General features: G+C 35.8%; 1 protein-coding gene across 2 annotated transcripts in view; it reads right to left on the bottom strand.

Moving 5' to 3' along the window:
* Positions 1-19,096, bottom strand: part of adamtsl3 (ADAMTS like 3) — a 165,272-nt gene that overhangs the window by 50,716 nt on the left and 95,460 nt on the right. For both annotated transcript variants that reach the window (XM_039659427.2, XM_039659425.2), the window contains exons 7-12: positions 15,474-15,600; positions 7,992-8,066; positions 3,571-3,728; positions 1,892-2,003; positions 465-603; positions 244-294 (exon numbers count right to left, since the gene is read on the bottom strand). In XM_039659427.2, coding sequence (XP_039515361.2) covers positions 244-294; positions 465-603; positions 1,892-2,003; positions 3,571-3,728; positions 7,992-8,066; positions 15,474-15,600 — 662 coding nt within the window. The remainder of the gene's footprint in view (positions 1-243; positions 295-464; positions 604-1,891; positions 2,004-3,570; positions 3,729-7,991; positions 8,067-15,473; positions 15,601-19,096) is intronic.

Below are 19,096 nucleotides of genomic sequence, written 5' to 3' on the forward strand. Positions count from 1 at the left end.
AACATTTATTTAAATTAAAATAGAAATCTTTCGTAACATCCCAAATGTCTTTACTGTCACTTATGAACAATTGAATGTGTCCTTGTTGAATAAAATGTAAATTTCTCCAATTATTATCACTCACTCAACCTTTAAATAGTGGTGTGTCTGTGGTTTTCAAAATAATCACAAAGCTATCCTTTGTATATCTATCCTAATGTGAGCAGTAAGTGTGCTGTGATATACGTGCTGTAGACTTCATACCGTGGTAGAGGCTGGAAATGGTCATAGGGCATCACTTCCTTGAAGCCATCACTGCAGAGAAACACACACCATTAGCCCTTCAAGTCATTATCCACACTATAATGAGCTCATGCACAGGAAGTCTAATACACAGCTACTCTCTGGTTTATAGAGACTCATCCTTCACTCAATGTGTTTTGTTATGGAGGGTGTGTTGAAGAGATCGATAAGACAGAACCAGCCTTTCGGGGCAGGGATCCATGTTGCACTCCTTGAGTTTGGGTGTAGGTTTGGTGTTCTCTGGAAAGCTGTGGCACAGGTGCTCTGCAACCGATTTGTTAAAACGAATGTCCATGCAATCAGCCGAATTGAGCTGATAACCTTCAGAGGCGAGACAAAGCAACATTAGCTATGGTTTTATGACAGTTAAGAGTCATAGTTTATAGACAGGATTTTAAGAAGTAAGTGTGGTGAGAGAGAGCTTAATGCGCTGCAACTGAAGAAAACAAATGCAAATAGAAAAAAAAAACACCTGCAAATTAAGAAAACATGTTCATCAGTTTCACAACACATGTATGTGCATGTCCCAGCCGGGTTCATCATTTATTGGGGGTCCCCTGGAAACATTTCCGTTGTGGTCTGTGCTATTTGCAGTGCGTTTCTGTATTTGGTTGTGTTGTGAGTATTTGGAGCACACGTGTGTTGTAAAACTAATTCAAATATGTTGTCTTAATTTGCGGGTGTTTTCCTATTAGCATGCGTTTTCTTCAGTCGCAGCATGTTGAGCTCTCTCGGCCCCCGTAAGTATACATGATAATCCATGTGTACATTACCGGTCAAAATTTTTGAAAAATTACGCTTTAAAAAAATCCTTCAGAAATCATTATATATATATATATATATATTTAATATATCATATATTAAAGTTGCCTTATAATGCGTTTTTGAATTACCTTTCATGTAGTTTTTATTAATATAGGTGTTAAAAGGTCAAAGTTTTTAAGACAAATAGGGCCCTATTTTAACGATCTGAAACGCAAGTATCAAGCGCAAAGCGCAAGTAACTTTGTGGGCTGGTCTTGGGCACTGTTGCTATTTAACCGGCGGGATAAATGACTCTTCAAATTCTTTTTGAGAAATGAGGTGATATGAAGTGTATATTATGAGAAAAAGAAAGTGTTTTTTGACCTTGGATTCATGTAAACCTATTGTACAAGACCTCCAAAACTAAATTAGAAACCTTTAAAATAGCATAATAGTGCCAAATCAATTATCCGCAAAATATTAGAGAGTTTTAATTTATCGGTTTCAATATTGATTGATATTGGATATATTTCAACAGATATTGGATGTTTAGTTGTTTAATTTTAATTTTAATTCATTGGGTTTCATTTAATCCTCACTTAAGTTTGTGATGCCTAAATCCATGTGCTGCTTTCAGGTTTAGTTGTTAGTGTTTTATTGTTAATTTAGACACAAAAAAAGAGTAAATTTGTATCATTTTCAGATTATTGTCCTATCAGTATTGAACAGAATTGTAATTATCCCAAATTTAAAATGATCATACTGTCTGTAGGTGTGCTGAATGAGTATTTTTGGTGTATTCAAATCACTGTGACTTATTAAAAATGGCCTTCTTAAATTAAGAGGAATAATCTATAACACTTACCCCCTCCACAGGTGACAGAGCAAGGGAAAAAGTCAGTTTCCCTCCACTGGTAGCGAATGGGCTGGTAGAACATAAACTGCATCACGGTGTCTTTAGGGCCAGCATATTTTACCTAAGAAGAATGGAAATCCACATATAATGTGCCTGATAAGATCATTTCCTTTTAATAGTCATTTTCATAATCATATCACGAAAAAAGATAAAAGCCATTCATTTTGAAAAGCCAAATGATTTTGACATGTTTAATAAGCAGGAAATGTCCTCAAGGGGCCACAGTCCAACTCCTGATTTCCATATGAAATGCAGCATGCATCATCTTCCACTGAATTTCCGGAGCTGTGATGATCAGTTAAATACTGTTTGCATGCTGCTGCAATTAACTAGAGTAATGAGTCATGTTCAATTATTCTAAAGCCGTAGTGTCAAGACTAATCATGACTCTTCAGGTCGTGACATGAGAAAGTCTAGCATGATTACAGTCATATTGTGCCGTGTTTACAGTTTCATATGCAGAGTAAACATTGATTCTCTTTGCTGCTTTAAACTCATAATGAAGCTTCAAACTGAGTTTGCATGAAAATTTCAGAAACCTTGCTAAAAAAAATAAAACCCAAAAGTTTCATGATGGAACAATAGTTCATGTTTGTGAGTGTGTGTGTACAGGTTTATACACAAGGATGGTAACACCTGAGATCACCTATATTACCCACGAGGGAAATAATGTGATTAATAAGCATATTAAATTGTTTTTTTTTTTCTTGTAAAATATAAAAATACAATTAGAATAAAGTTATATAACTTTTATGTTGTTGTTAAGATGCGATTAATCATGATTAATAGATTTGACAGCACTATGTAATACACAAGTTTGTTATATATAATATTTTTTTGCATTTATATATGCATGTATAAATGATAATATGTACATGTTTGGTACAGTATATGATGAATGCTATATAATAAACAAAATAAATTACAATATATAAATAAACATACAAATAATAATTATATATCATTATTATGTGTGTGTGTTTTATATATATATATATATATATAACTTAAAACTATATATAAAACGTATATATATATTATATATATTATATATATAACTTATATATAATTATATATATCATTATTATGTGTGTGTGTTTTATATATATATATATATATATATATATATATATAACTTAAAACTATATATAAAACTTATATATATATATATATATATATTTAAATAACTTACAGTAAATATATATATATATATATATATATATATAACTTGTATATTATAAATTAAATCATATACAGAACAAAAATGTTTATAATTATTATACATAAAATAAAATAAAAACATAATTGAGAATACAACATCAATACAACAGACCATCCACAAGTGCTGAATGTTTAGCATTACATCTCTTTTTGTATGTTATAGAAAAAATAAAATAATACACGTTGAAACAAGCAAATTGTGATAGAAATAAAAAATAAAAAAGTGAAACTAGACCTATAAAATCTTAAGGGGTACATCAAGTGCATTTCTTAATAAGGTTGGAAACTCCAACACAAGAGAAAATACCTATCCATTGAAAGAGCGAATATCTCTAGCAATGAGTTTCAGCTGCTTTCTAGTACCACTTGCAGATAGATAGATCTACTGTTCAGTTTTCATTACACACCTTAATGGTGAAGTCTGCAGACAGCGGGCCGTAGCAGCGGAGTGTCTGTCTTTCTGCTCCTCTCTGGTACTCCACCGTATTGTTGCCCAAAGTGTGAGGACCTGAAGAGCTGAACACAATCTCTTCTCTCCGGCTGTTTGGTGCTTGGGCTTCAATCACTGAAACAGGACATTTCAGGTTCTGTGAGTTATATTGGGGATTACCACAGATACAATATTACTGAGAGTTATTGCTGAAACAGGTGGCCCGAGACACCACACCTGTCTCTGTGACAGTGCTAAAGTCTGAAAACAGCAGAAACTGTCAGTGGAGTGTTTTCTAACTGTTTTCTATACAGTAACACCGTCAATCACGCTTTTAGAGGCTGGAGATTTAAACTGAGGTGTGGTTGATCTTGCTGTTTTTGTAAACCACCAATGGCCTTAAAGGGATACTCCACCCTTTTTTTCATATTAAACTATGTTATTCCCTTAACTAAGACGAGTTGATACATAGCTCTTTAGTCTCAGTGCATGCACTCAATCGCTCTGAGGCGCGAGACACTTCGATCGCACTTAACTAGCCCAGTTCATTCAAAATGGGCCAAGCAGGCCAATTGCTGTGGTATTCCGCCATACAATATAGTTATCCAATTTACACACTTAGAAAAGCGCACCGTTTTAGTTTGTGTCACCGTCCTATGTCGAGTTACACTACTCGTGTAACTGTATTTAAATAGGGAAAACGTGGAGGTGTGTGGTCACTTCTCTGCTTGGCCCATTTTGAATGAACTGGGCTAGTTAAGTGCTATCAAAGTGTCTCAAAGTGTCTTAATGTTAAAAAAACGGTGGAGTATCAATTTAATAGTGGAATTATGACACGAATTTGGGTCTTTTTGGCCATTTTTTAATGATAAAGAGAGGACAGGAGATATGGTGGAATTAGCTGTCAAATCGATTAATCGCAATTAATCACATCTAACATAAAAGTTTGTGTTTATATAATATGTGTGTGTATATACACATTATATACATGCATTATATAAACACAAACTTTTATGTTAGATGCGATTAATCGATTTGACAGCCCTTAGTTATATTATTATTAATATTAGGAATAATAAATTCATATTGTTCACAATACTCTTTTTTAATTTACTATAACCAGTAACTTTACAATGAGTTTCCATTTGATAACAATTTGTTAACTAACTACATTAGTGAACATTAATGATGGCAAATACTTACTAAATGTTTGGTAATGTTCATTTTAACACTAATACATTCTTACAATCAGAAGTTGCATCTATTAATATTATTTATTTTACACACACACACACACACACACACACATACGCACACACGACTCCATTCTGGCTTGTAACGTCCACTTTGATCCAAATAAATGGCCAAAATAATTGTTTCACCCTGAAATATGTCACTTTATGGAGGTAAAAGTAGGAAACTTCATTTCACATGAATTTTGTGTCGAAATTTTGAACAATGAGAGAGAAAAAAAAATTCTTCGATCTCTCACTCCCACATTAAATGTTTCAAGTCATAAAATATCAAATCATTGTTTGTTGTTAAAAAAATTCCCAATGTGATCTTGACAATTTCGAATGTAAATAAATGTCTTTCCGTTGTTTGCACATTGATACATCGTTCTGGGAATAATTGCAGACCCTTCATGTAAATAAAGCAACAGAACAACATGTGTTTGCGGTGAGGGAAAAATCAAACAACTGGTCAAAGCGGCGAGAGAGCGTCTGGCAGCAGCTGAATATAATTATACCTTCTCGAAACAGCTCACAAAGACATTCAATTCCCACATTGTCGTTGTTCTGACAATAAAAAATGGCAGTTAAAATTAATTTGCTTAGTCAAATGGATTGAATGAGGCTTTTTCTGTGATGTGGTAGATTACAGATTAGAAGTACTTTTAGCAATGGCAATTATTAGAACATTTACAACATCTCAATGCACAAATCTATAGGGCAGGTTCATAAACTTGGCTGTTATACAGTAGATATTGGATTATACAGTACGTTTTCTTTATTTTTCTAGTCTTTTAGGCTATTATCTGTATTTTCTCATTTATTATGTGAGCTTTGGGATAGAGCCATCTTCAGGTCACCCAAACCCCATTTTTGAAACATGGGACAAGTCAAACACCCACTAAATACCCTGTAGTTCTTGATGGAGATCTAGTTTGCAACCAAAAAGAAGTAATGGGCAGGTTATGGGGTTTAGATATCAGTGTGTGTAGTTTGAAACGTGGTTTTCCACAGAACGGAAGTGTGTATTTGTGTGAGTGTGGGTCCATCGGATGTGGAACGGTACTTTGGGATTGGACTTCAGCTTACTCCTCGTGTCCGTTATGGAAGTCTGCTAGATTACTGGCTCTGTCTCCATCGTACTGGGCTTTCAGCCACCACAAATTAGCCTGCATGAACACTTCATTCTTCTGCTCTATCCTGAAGTTCCCTCAAACCTCTTAGCATTTGTCCAACTCAGGTAATAGGAAATCTCTTTTTTCGTTCTTTTTTGGTCTTTCGGGCTAGATAGATATATAAAATCCATATGAATTCCCACACTGTGCTACTACACCAGGCGACTGTGTCAAATAGGGTTTGGCTGTGTCACTGTGGAGGCATTGTGAACTTCAGACTACATTGCAGATGTTGGAAGAGCGCTTTTGAAATACCTCTGATGACCTGTGACAACTTTCTGAGAGAGGCACAGATGTAAACTGATTAAAAATAATAATAATAATAAAATAAAACATAGGGAAAATTATTATGACAAATGACATTGTGAGATGTAAGACTTTCATTGAAGGTAACCAAATAAGTAAATACATTTCTAGTATAATTTTATAATCCAAGAAATATAATACATTTAATCAAATATAGTATATTCTTTATAAACTGCTCAACGTGGATGAATCTCATGACGATATTTAACCCCACAATAAATAAAACTAAATAAATAAAAATAGCATTTTTTTTCTTTTTTTATTTTATTAAACCTACTTCCTTTAGTCATTATCAGTGTTACCAATAGGATTTTGTGAGAGTGTGGTGAGTGGACCTTGGTCGCTCTTGTGGGTCCGCATGCATTTTATTTTGGTGGAAAACTTCTGTCAAAACAGGTTTACAAGGTTTTAAAGGTTCACGGGCTGCCGCAGTCTATGAATGGGAAACGCTGAAATATTGTAATTTAACAAATAAAAAATAAATCAGAGTTTAAAACATTACTTTTATTTGAAATAAAGATGAAATAAGTTGAAGTTGAAGCACTACAATTATTAACTGGAAATCAAATAACACAAACTAAAACTGATAAAAACCAATATTTAAAAAAACACAAAACTAATAAAATGACAAAAGCACATTGAAATTACAAAAAAAAAATTAACCTGAAAATTAAAAATATAAAAATAAAAGCTGATTCAAAATATGAATAAAACATTTAAATAACACTGATATAAATAAAGTATAAAATAAAGTATAAAAACGACAAATAAGCTTCACTTTCTTTAGGATAAAGATAATTTCTCATATTTCAATTGATTTTAGGATGAAATAGGATTTGTCATTCGAACGATACCCAATGTTGTTAAAGTCCCAATGAAATCAAAATTGACCATACTCACTTTGTTTTCCTAAATTGATCGTTTTGTGGTGAACAATTCATACATGCAAGTCAATCCACACAAAAAAAATTTTTGGCTTCGTAATCTTTAATCAAATTTTGAAAATGCCCCCTCCCTCTGCATTGGAGGACCTTGCCCGATGACCTAGGCTTTACAGTTTGGGTGTCTCCTTAACATCCATAACCACGCCCCTCCAACTGACAGCTGCTGTGTGTTTGCGAGCACCGAGCGAGCATTGATTGACAGCGTGTGTAAACTTGCGTCATCCTCCATTTCAGAATGAAAGACCCATTTTTCTAGATCCAATCAGGTGCTAGTTGGAAAAAAAAAGCCACACCCACTATTTTGCCTCATTTAGTATTCTGTTTCCCTCGGAAATACGTCACAACACTGGAGAAAAATCGTGTGCAACTTCCGGTTCACGGGGACTTTAACTTTTAGATTTCAAAAATTCTCAATGGAACAAAAAACTAGAGAGTGTGGAAAAACGAGCAACTTCTTGACAAGTTGAATGTCATCTTGCTAACCCTCGAAACGCTGTAAGACACTATTATAATTGCACTTTAAGGCCTCGGCCCTGAGGAAGAAAGCTGGATTAATTCATATTGTTAATGTTGATTCTCCAAAGAAAAGCCTTTCCGGCCTTTGGCGATTGTTAAATGGCTTCAAACCGGCGGATTAAGTTGAGACTTCATGCATGATGGTTTCATGACGAGTCAAGAATTAGACCCAGAAGCTCTGAAACACCACAGATCTTTGAATAAAGTTAACACGGATAATCTCACCAATCATGTCCGGTCCCTTGGCTGTGATTCTGAGGCCTCTGCTACCCATTGGCACTTCCATCACCGTCTTCATGGCTGAAGAAGAAGAAGAATTGCAAACCAGAGACTCGTTAAAACGACACATAATACAGTGACAGCATCCTAACTGCACCATGGCAGATGTGTGGGAAATCCATATAGAGTTGAGTTATATTATTCATGTATTAAAGGAGTAATGGAATATAATAACAGTGTTTTTTTTTTTGAGTAAGCCATAGCATTTGTGCATTATACTACAAGTATTTAGGCTACTCTTTTTCATACAAATACCATAGAAACCAGTTACATTTTATAGTGGTATTGAGGTGCTACTCACTCTAAAAAATTCTGGGTTTTTTCAACCCAAATTTGGGTCAAAAATGGAAAAATGTTGGGTTAAAAACGCAATTAAAAATGTACAGTTGAAAGTGAAAGTTGGGTTAATTTGAAATTACATTTTTAACCCAACATTTGGGTTTGTCCATATTTTACCCAAATTTGGGTTCAAACAACCCAGCATTGATTAGAGTATGCATGGTTTTAACTGTGGTTATAAAGATCTTAATGTCTGCTACTATGAAATTTTAATAAAACTCAAACAGATAGAATATTCACATTTTACCATATAAAAATGAGATTGTTCAAATTTTTACTGTTTTTGTTAACGAACATAAATTTGCATCTGCATCCAAACTCAAGCTAGTGTACTGTAAAATGTGTATTTCCAAGAGACAAAATATCACCTGATAGGACATAAACTACGAAATTCATTTGTAAATTAAGATATTTGTTTTCTTAAAAAAAAATGACTGGAAAAGTGCAAATAATTTTAAAAAGTGTAGTTTTTTTCATGTTCTGACAATAAAGAGCAATTTAAAACCACAAATTACGGTCTGGTTTATACAGCTTTCACTTAGGAGCAAAAATCTGCCTGAAAGGAACTTATAAAGATTTGACATTTATTGTCAAATCATATCAACTGATATGAAAAAAAATGTTATATTGGTAATGTTTTTGGCCATATCGCCCAGCCCTAGTTTATCGAATAAAAAAGGATTTGAGCTCATTTTTAGAATTTACGCGCATTTTGCCATTTCCATCAAGCTTTTTTTATGTGATCACCCAAAATTCTAATGTTGAATGACATACAGAATATGCAGTAATAGTGTTTCACTCCAAACACTGATCGGAAATACAGCATCCCTCACAGCTCATGTCAGTATCCATTGTGCACGTAAATACAGTCATTACATTTGAGAGTAAATGAGTTGCAAACACACAGACACTGCAACTCTGACACACTTACTGTAATGTGTTCAAACTCTCTCCATAAAAAAAAAAAACATTTGTGGCTTCTTAGTGTACTGCTGAAAAAAGAAAACCCACCAATTTCCAGCTCAGTAAACAGAAAACCACAACAGAGAGCAGCCTGAGTGCTTTCAGTTATGGTTGGATTGAGAGCGTTCTGTAAAAGCAAGCGTAATGGGGGTAATGGAGAGAGTGGGGTCGAATACAGGAAATCTCTCCAGTTACTCATCTCTACTACTTTTTTGATTCTTTATTTAGATTTTTTATACACATGGACTTATTACAGGGATAATCCCCTGGAGCAAAGGAATAGTTCCCCCATGAAATGAAAATTATGTCATTAGTAACCCCACTCATGTATTTCCAAACCTGTGGTAGAACAAAAAGGGAGATTTTTTTTGGAATTGGTTTTGAACAACATAAGGATGAGTAAATAAAAAAAATAAATAGAATTGTAAAAAAAAAAAAAAAATTCCCCGCAAGCGTCATGCTCAGTGGTGGTGGTGGGGTGTCTTAAAATATGATCATGCATGATAAAAAAATATATTATTATATTATGTTACTATAATTTTTATCTTAAAAAAATAATGACTGTCATTCATTTGTGGCATCAAACATTCTCCCCCCAATAAAGTTGGTTATTAAAGAGCATGTTTGATATAAAAAATGAGATGTGTATAGAAAACAATAAAAAAAATCAATCTAAATATCACTCACACACAGAGTATTTTTTTATTGTGCTTCATTTCCAATCAAGCTGTAATTTTATAAAAATAAAATATGCAAAAAAGTTCCAATTTCACAATGGACACATTACAATAACTTCTTAATATCTTAATTTCCATAAGGAATTTTCAATTAAGCATGCATACTACTGTATGGCTAAATCCATGACATGCAAATGATCCACAACAAGGCAAAAAAATCAGCCATTTTATATAACCGGGATCTTGCTCAAGTGACAAAATGGATAATCATGGCTTGAGGAAATTTTTAAAAAATGAAAATGCATGATAAAAGAGATGAATTATTACCTATAAATTATAAATTCATAACATGCTTGCTATGAAATTAGCAACAAAAAAGGCCAAGGAATCAGCTATTTCCTGTTTCCTATATGGGAATGTTCATGATTTTGAAGAAAAATAAAAAATAAAACAAAATGTTATGCATGTATTATAGCCCTTGGAGATTTATAGACAAATAAGTGTGTGTCTTTACTTTTTTTTTTTTTTTTTTAAAGTGTCCCTGGTTTCAACAGCAAACACCCTTAGCTTGTAGCCTGACAAGCTACAGCCTTTAAAGTAGCTTCCTTAATAACTTCTTTAACTGAGACACTTTAGGGTCAAATATAAAGTGAGTGGCCTGTGTAGATGCAAAGTGCTAATGCCGTTTATTGCATTAGCAGGAATTGATGTAGGCAAAGAGGTGTTTTTCCCTTCGCTCGGCAATGCTCACCGCATCCAGCAATTACAGGGCTTGGAAATGCGCCAACATCATGGGAGCCCCAAAATATTTACTTTTGGAAACATATATAGAAAGTACTGGAATTTATTGCTATAATGAAAAAAGTTTCAGACACCAGTCAGTTGTAAACAGGGTAAAAAATGCCCAAACAATGCTGCGTTTCAAAAATACCAATAAAAAAAAACCCAAGACGTAATTGCCCTCGCTTTAAAAATAACCCAACCGTGCAAGTGTGACTTCAAATTTGTTTAAAACGATGGAGAAAAAAGTAATCTAATGTGGCTAACTGCTCCACAAAGATGCATCGACCCGCAAGTGAAATTAAAAATCACACAAGCGTTCCCACAATGCATCTGTGTTTCTATCGCTCTCCTTTAAAAAAAATGCAGAAATGAGCCACTGCCGAGTAAAAGGAATGAATTATAAGAGCCAGAGGCTCATTAGCAGCTTTATTGCATTTTAATATTAACAGATCCATGTGACGCTCTGGAATCCTGACAGTCATCCAGCCCGGATTGAAGTCTTTTGGGGAATGACCTATCCGATCACCGGACTTCCATCTGGAGACCTCATGACGGCTCTACGACTAACGAGAAGCCTACGTGTCAGTGCCACGCATGTGAATTATTAGTGAGACGGCTTTTATTAAAGAATGCATAACTTGTTTGGATCGAATTACCTCGTTTTTGGTTTAACAGGCTTTGAAAATGAATAGCATGATTGTGTGAAAATGTCTTGGTTAGGAGAAAAGTTCCAGTCACTCAGGTTCTGTTCCAAGTAAGCTGCATTGCTTTCTATTTCCTACAGTCAGAACGCTTTCTCAGGCAGCATCAACCGAAATAAAACCTATTTGGAATGATCTATGACGCAACTCAAAATTAGAGATGATAGATATTTATTTATTATGAATTTACAGCCATCAGCATTTTGGTTATATAGCATGGAAAAGGCAGATACTGATGGTTTTGATTAATTACTGTAACTGCATGAAGGCACTGAGTTGTAAAATGTCTGTTGCATAATCCAATTTATCTGTAGAAAAAAATGTAATTCTCGACAAAACAAAATGAAACTTGCATTGTCAAGAAAGTGTTTTTAAGCCTTGCCAATTTAAATATACAAGTGCAAAAAGGCACAAATTTGGTACTCGATGAAGTTTTGTGTGTGCAGTAGTGATGTAGTACAGAGATTTCTGCTTTCTCAGACTCGTCTCGGACTTGTTCCTTCAAAGACTCGGTCTTGACTCGACTCGACCCTTCAAATACTCGGTCTTGACTCGGACTCGGACCACAGTGGGAGGAGAAGGACTCGAGATTTTTTTTACAGTCAATACAGTCGAGTCCGAGTCAAGACCGAGTCTTTAAAGGGTCAAGTCCAAGTTGAAATCAAGTCCATTGGTTTTCAAATACAGTCAAGTCCGAGTCAAGACCGAGTCTTTGAAGGGTCGAGTCCGAGTCGAGATGGAGTCCATTGGTTTTCAAATACAGTCGAGTCCGAGTCAAGACCGGGTCTTTGAAGGGTCAAGTCCGAGTTGAAATCGAGTCCATTGGTTTTCAAATACAGTCAAGTCCGAGTCAAGACCGAGTCTTTGAAGGGTCGAGTCCGAGTCGAGATCGAGTCCATTGGTTTTCAAATACAGTCGAGTCCGAGTCAAGACCGGGTCTTTGAAGGGTCGAGTCCGAGTCGAAATCGAGTCCATTGGTTTTCAAATACAGTCAAGTCCGAGTCAAGACCGAGTCTTTGAAGGGTCGAGTCCGAGTCGAGATCGAATCCATTGGTTTTCAAATACAGTCGAGTCCGAGTCAAGACCGAGTCTTTGAAGGGTCGAGTCCGAGTCCGAGTCGAAATCGAGTTCGTTGGTTTTCAAATACAGTCGAGTCCGAGTCTTTGAAGGGTCGAGTCCAAGTCGAAATCGAGTCCGTTGGTTTTCAAATACAGTCGAGTCCGGGTCAAGACCGAGTCTTTGAAGGGTCGAGTCTGAGTCAAGACCGAGTCTTTGAAGGGTCGAGTACGAGTCGAAATCGAGTCCGTTGGTTTTCAAATACAATCGAGTCCGAGTCAAGACCGAGTCTTTGAAGGGTCGAGTCCGAGACGAAATCGAGTCCGTTGGTTTTCAAATACAATTGAGTCCGAGTCAAGACCGAGTCTTTGAAGGGTCGAGTCCGAGACGAGATCGAATCCATTGGTTTTCAAATACAGTCGAGTCCGAGTCAAGACCGGGTCTTTGAAGGGTCGAGTCCGAGTCGAGACAGAGTCCGTTGGTTTTCAAATACAGTCGAATGAAAATGAAAATTCAGCCATCAAAGGAATATATTTTACAACAGATATTTCAAAATGTGATATTATTTCACAATGGATCTGTTTTTACTATATTTTTTAAATCAAACAAACGCAGCCTTGGTGTGCATATAAAAGATTTCTTTCAAAAACATAAAAAATGTAAAGTTTTGAACAGTAATGTATATGTTTAATTAACTTGTCTCGTGTCATCCATCTCGCAACGCATTTTTCCTAAAAAGATACATGTGATGCTGCCAAAGGTCTCTTCGAAGACAGTCATGCTACCTACGCTTTGGAACAGCCTTTGCGTGGGGAGTGTACTTGCCTAAAAATGCAGCTTACGCAGCGTTTTAAGTTTTGGAAAGGAGCCGTGATCAGAGCCGTTTGAGCACACTGCTGTAAGACAAAGGAATTTTTGGATGAGGAAAAATCCTCGGCAGCCATCGAACACAAGACACTGCAGAGTCTTACCAAAAACAATATAAAACTCAAGGCAAGAACACTGTAAAGTGCCACAGAAATAGCCTTGTGCTCCTCAGGCTGGCATGTTTTAAAGGCAACATTCAAGCCGTGCAGCGTGCAGAAAGAAAAAAAATAGCTGTCTTAATTAATTTGGGGTGTGGTTGTTACATAAAACAGTTAGGTTATTTGATATTTTTAAACAGACATGATTTCAGCAATGGCGTCATGCCTAAAAAACAAATACTTGCCCGGCAGACAGAAACACAAACTGAGTATTTGGGTAATAATCTTAAAGAAATGACAACTAGCTATTTACAAGCAAAAGCCACAGCATTAAGTGTGTTATTTATGACAAGTGGACTGAGAATCCCTCACATGCTTTAAAGGGAATCAATAACTCTATCTTCAGTCCCAGAATGCAAACAATCCGACTGCTGGCAATCACATAAATTAAGCAGGCTAATAAAGCTGCCAATGCTTGCACTAACCGAAGACTACAGGGAATGTAAGACTGCCTAAAACACAACCGTTTATGGCTTTGGTGTTTCTGAACCTTTAAGATTATTTGATTTGATACAGCAATAAACTTCAAAAAAGGGGGGGAAATAGTCCAATGACTCATTCTAACATTCAGAATCATGTAGAGCTGCATGGTTAATTGGAATAAAAACAAAATCAATATATGGCTAAGTGTGATTTTTAAAGGAAATGACTACAGTATACAGTATGCACTGTGTGTTTCAGAGTGATATTTTCAGTGTCTCAGATTGGATCAGTTCAGAGTAAATGCTGCTCCACATGAACTCATCTCTTCATCTTCTCTGAGTTTGGGTCACTTAAAATATGTATTTAAGAATGCAACATACACCAACCATTTTACCAAACTTGTAATGAAAAGCTTTTGTAACGAAAAACAACTACTGTAAAGAAGCTTTAAGGGCTCCCTGCCGTTTTCTGCCAGAATAAAATCTTAATAATTCAGTGGTTGAAAATGAAGAAATTATGACAGCCATAAATATATATTATTATTTAGGGATGTCTAAATAATAATAATAATAATAAAAAAGTATCATTACTACTACTATTACTATATTTTTATAAAATAATCAATTTGTTTAATTTTGCAGAGGGATATTAAAATAGTAGGGGTGTAACGATACCCTCATGTCACGATTCGATACATATCACGATACTGAACACACAATACAATATTATTGCGATACTCCAAGACATGTGGTAAAAAGTTAAGAAAAAATGTACTATTGATTAAAATGCTAAATTTGATATTAAGTTGTGGGTTTAAATGAATAGGCTTGGACTTGGTGCTTGTAACCAAAAAACAGTGATGACACCATAATAAAAATATTCATGATTCTGCAGCTGAAAATACAGAATTATTTTAGATGAAAATTCTTGCACTCTTTCACTGACTAGATATATTTAAATAATGTCGGGCACTTTTTACTGGAAACATCAGACATTTGGCATCATCAGGACCCACAAATATTGCATTATATGCAATATATTCCATATATTTGTGCATATTATTGCATTATTATACATTATAATCAACATTATATATAGTAGTTCAATGTAGTACTTACACTAAAACTCTGAAAACTATTGGATCTGAAAACTGTTGCATTGTTGTATTGCGATATATTGTGGCACGATATATAGTTACACCCCTATAAAATAGTAATATTTCATTTGTTTAATATTTTGGATGGACGGATGGATGGATGGATGGATGGATGGATGGATGGATGAAATGTGCATCCCTAGATGCGTTGTACAATTTATGACCAAAAATGCATTCAAATTCAAAACTCAAACACTAGCTTTAGAACCAATCCCAGTCCAAATGTCACTAAGATCAATAAACAAAGCGATACTCCAAAAACAAAACCAGCAAAGAAGAATGTGCTTCTGTATGTGTGTACCTACGTTCTTCAGGTGAGACGTGGGGCAGCGCCTGGCCTCGGACTAGTCGGCAAGTGGAACCGTCTCCAGCGCACACGCCACAGTTGTCTTCTTTAGCATTGCTTCCCAGTTGTCGGTCACAGCCAACTTCCTATAATAAATGACAGAGGAACCACTCAGAAAAAGGCCAAATGGGACAGAAAGGACAAAGAATGGCAGTCGAGTTACACTCAAGTCACAAAAAAATGACTTGAGACTTGACTTACTCTCCAAATTAGCCTCATTATCCACTACAGCATTCATGCCCAGAGCTGAAACACTATTTTGAGAGAAGGTAATTGATTTCTGACTTGTCTACGGGACCAACAATTCATGCTTCCCCCATAACAGAACAGAAACTGACTATAAAATGAATGCACCGAGAAGCTGGCCGGTGCACGACTCCAAACTACAATGTTTAAGCTCTAACTAGCATCATCAAAATTCATGGACAGCCAACATATAAAACATGAGAGAACACCAAATCATTTTTCTGAATATTTCATCCCTTGTGCACAAGTTCGCTCCCAGAATCCTCAATATTTACCAAGAAATCTGTGCTACTCACAGTGATGTTCTGCAAAGAATTTGCCATCTGTGCAAGAAAAGCTGCCCAGCTTTAATGCAAAATTCTGTTTACACTTGCAGGGCAACAGCCAGAGACAGCAAACAGCATGACTTTACTCGGTAGCTCTGGTAAACAAGCACAAATAAACAGACAAGCTTCATTTACGCCAATTTACCTAATACTCACAGGAGCTGAGGTCAAAATATGTGCAACGCAAAGGATGTTTCATTAACACTTTAGAATTCAGTTAACAATGCAGTACTGCTTTGAATTCTGATGATTGGATATGATTTGGCTTGAGTTTATTGTGTTTCTTTGCCGTTGGCCAAAATGAAAAGCTGAAAGTCTACAGAAAACATTAAGAGAACTGTGAGAAAGTTTGTCCAAAAATGTTTACTTATCGTCAGGCTGTTCCAAACTTGTATGACTTTTTTTTGTGTGTGTGTGTGTGTGTTTGGAACAGAAAATGAAGTTTAGTAGAATGTTCAAGGTGTTCTTGTAATTACAAAACAAAATTGAATTTGAATGGAGACTGAGCTCAACAAATGACCAAAACAGCTCCATAAAAGACTGTGCACTTTATTGCAAGTATTACCAAAGCCTATACAATACTGTAGCTTTGTGTGAGGAATAGACAAACACATTTAAATTTAATCTGAAAACTGGTTGATCCCCACGTCGCTGTTCTAGCTCTCCAGAGCAAATACAGTGCGGCGAATCTCCCAATGAATGCTCGATCAACATAAAAAAAGATGGCCGCCAAGGGGTTTCGATTTTGACGCGCGAGACGTGCGTAAATTTCACTTCAAACTTTAGATTTGACACGCGAATTAACACAAAGTGGTCAAGCGTCAAACTAGATGCGGTAGACGCGAATTTGACGCGATATTAGCGTCCGGTGTGAACGTAGCATTAGACTTTCACCAGAAATATCGCTGTGCATAGAGCCCATAGGAACTACCATTTTTTAAAAAGCTGTGAAAACACACAGTTTATAGTCCATATTTACTCCACAATAATTCCATGAACATGGAAAACCGTTATAGATGGACCAGCGCATTTATGCTTAGCTAGCGACGCTACAATACTATTTCGTATACTGCTCACTTTCTTTGTTTAAAGGGGTGGTATAATGCCCCTTTTTACAAGATGTAAAATAAGACTCTGATGTCCCCAGAGTGTGTATCTGAAGTTTTAGCTCAAAATGCCCCACGTATATTTTTGTATAACATGCTAAAATTGTCCCTTTTTGAGGGTGAGCAAAACCCATTGTTTTGTGTGTGTTCCTTTAAATCCAAATGAGCAGCACAGAGGGCGGAGCTTCAAGAGCTCATGTCTGTTAGCAGCTCCATTACCTCACAGAGACACACACTAAAATTTAAGAAACTGTTCTGTCTTTTATGTTCAAACCAGAGTGGCAACTTGAGGAAAGCAACAGGATGTTTATGAAAGGTTAGTTTATGAATTTATGTAGCCGAGTTAACCATCTTCTAGTCATTGATTAAATTTTAGGGTTTGTGATGTCGCTAACCCGGGATGAAGCTTGTGTAGTCCCTCTCAGTTGTTTTTTTGTAGTCCTTAAAAAGCAATTACTGTAAAAAAAAAAATATCTCCCTTTGCTTTGAACTTTGAGCATCGTAACTTTCCAGATGTATTTTATGCTCAAACAGCAACATTACACACTAACTAAAGTTAGAAAAGTGAAATCATAATCAACTACCCCTTTAACAGTTCAATCTAATAACATATTAGATAGGACAGTTAAACAAATCATAAACGAATGTATATGGAGAATAGGACCACTGTGTGCTCAAGCTCTGGTGTACCGATCAAAGTAAAACTCCACCACACTGTCAAAATAAAAGTCCCACACAATAACCTAACCAGAGTGGCAGGATATAAGTGACGGCTTATGTTGCTTAAGAGTTCCTACAGGCCGTGTGAATGCAACCAGGAAAATGTTTAGTTCCAGGAGGACCGCCCTGGTGGCAAGTTCCTATAAATACCCGGAACGAAAGTCACAATTTCTATATTTGGGTGAACTATTTCTTTGAGCAGATCAAACATAGCCAAGCTGACTTAAAAACACTGCAAAGTTATTTAAGCACTAGGTGACCTAGAAAGTTATTTGTGAAATGAATGCTAAATTAGTGCTAAATCAAGTCTAATATGTATGCAAGCTTTCAACCAAAGTAATTACCGTACAGTAGTTTCCAAGCAACTTCTTTTTGGAAATCCTGCGTTTTAACTTCCTAAATTGGAGCCATGGTCAAATGGAAACTCAATGCCTGTCTTTCTGTCGATTCGGCCTGTTTCTCTCTTTTGCTCACACAAGGACACAGAACTGAGGTCAATTCTGGCAGAATCGTGACCTAAATATACGCCAAATCCACACAAACGTAACAGTGAAAAAGAGAGACGGTTTTCCTATGTTTATGGTCATTATTTCATTATCTTTTCACTTTAGCTGCAGTTTTTTATTATTATTATTATTTTTTTAGGAAATGTGAACTGCGCAGTCAGAAACATCCAGAATGGAAAACCTGTTGGCGTCAGTCCCACCAAACAATAACATTAAGCTTTTGGACACGCAATAAAAAAGACTGATACTATGGCAGAAGCAGATGGTTTGGTAACTCCAGTGGATGGAGATCTGATCCAAATATATTCAGGAAAAGAAATGGATAAAACTGTAAAGCTTATTCTCATTGTGCTAATATTACTGTAATGCATGTCAGAACAGAGCTGAAAAGGTCAAGAATTCTCCCTCGTAAATACTGAGTGACTTTGGCTTCTGAAGAACGTTTTTCACCTCATCAAAAAGCCTAGACTGTACTTTAAAGGACAGAGGTCTTAACTTAAGCGCTGTAAATGCTCACTTAAGTAGGCTTATGCATAAATAACATTTTCGGATTTCAGTTTTTAACAGAACTTTTGGTTTTCTGGGAGTTTTGCCATCTCATACTTCGTTCAAGTGCACCTGGTAAGCACCTAGTTCCGCTAGACAGTCGTTTTTACAACTTCTCACAAATCCAAGCCA

This window comes from Pimephales promelas, chromosome 1 (genome assembly GCF_988280905.1).
Source record: "Pimephales promelas chromosome 1, fPimPro1.hap1.1, whole genome shotgun sequence".
Classification (NCBI taxonomy): domain Eukaryota; kingdom Metazoa; phylum Chordata; class Actinopteri; order Cypriniformes; family Leuciscidae; genus Pimephales; species Pimephales promelas.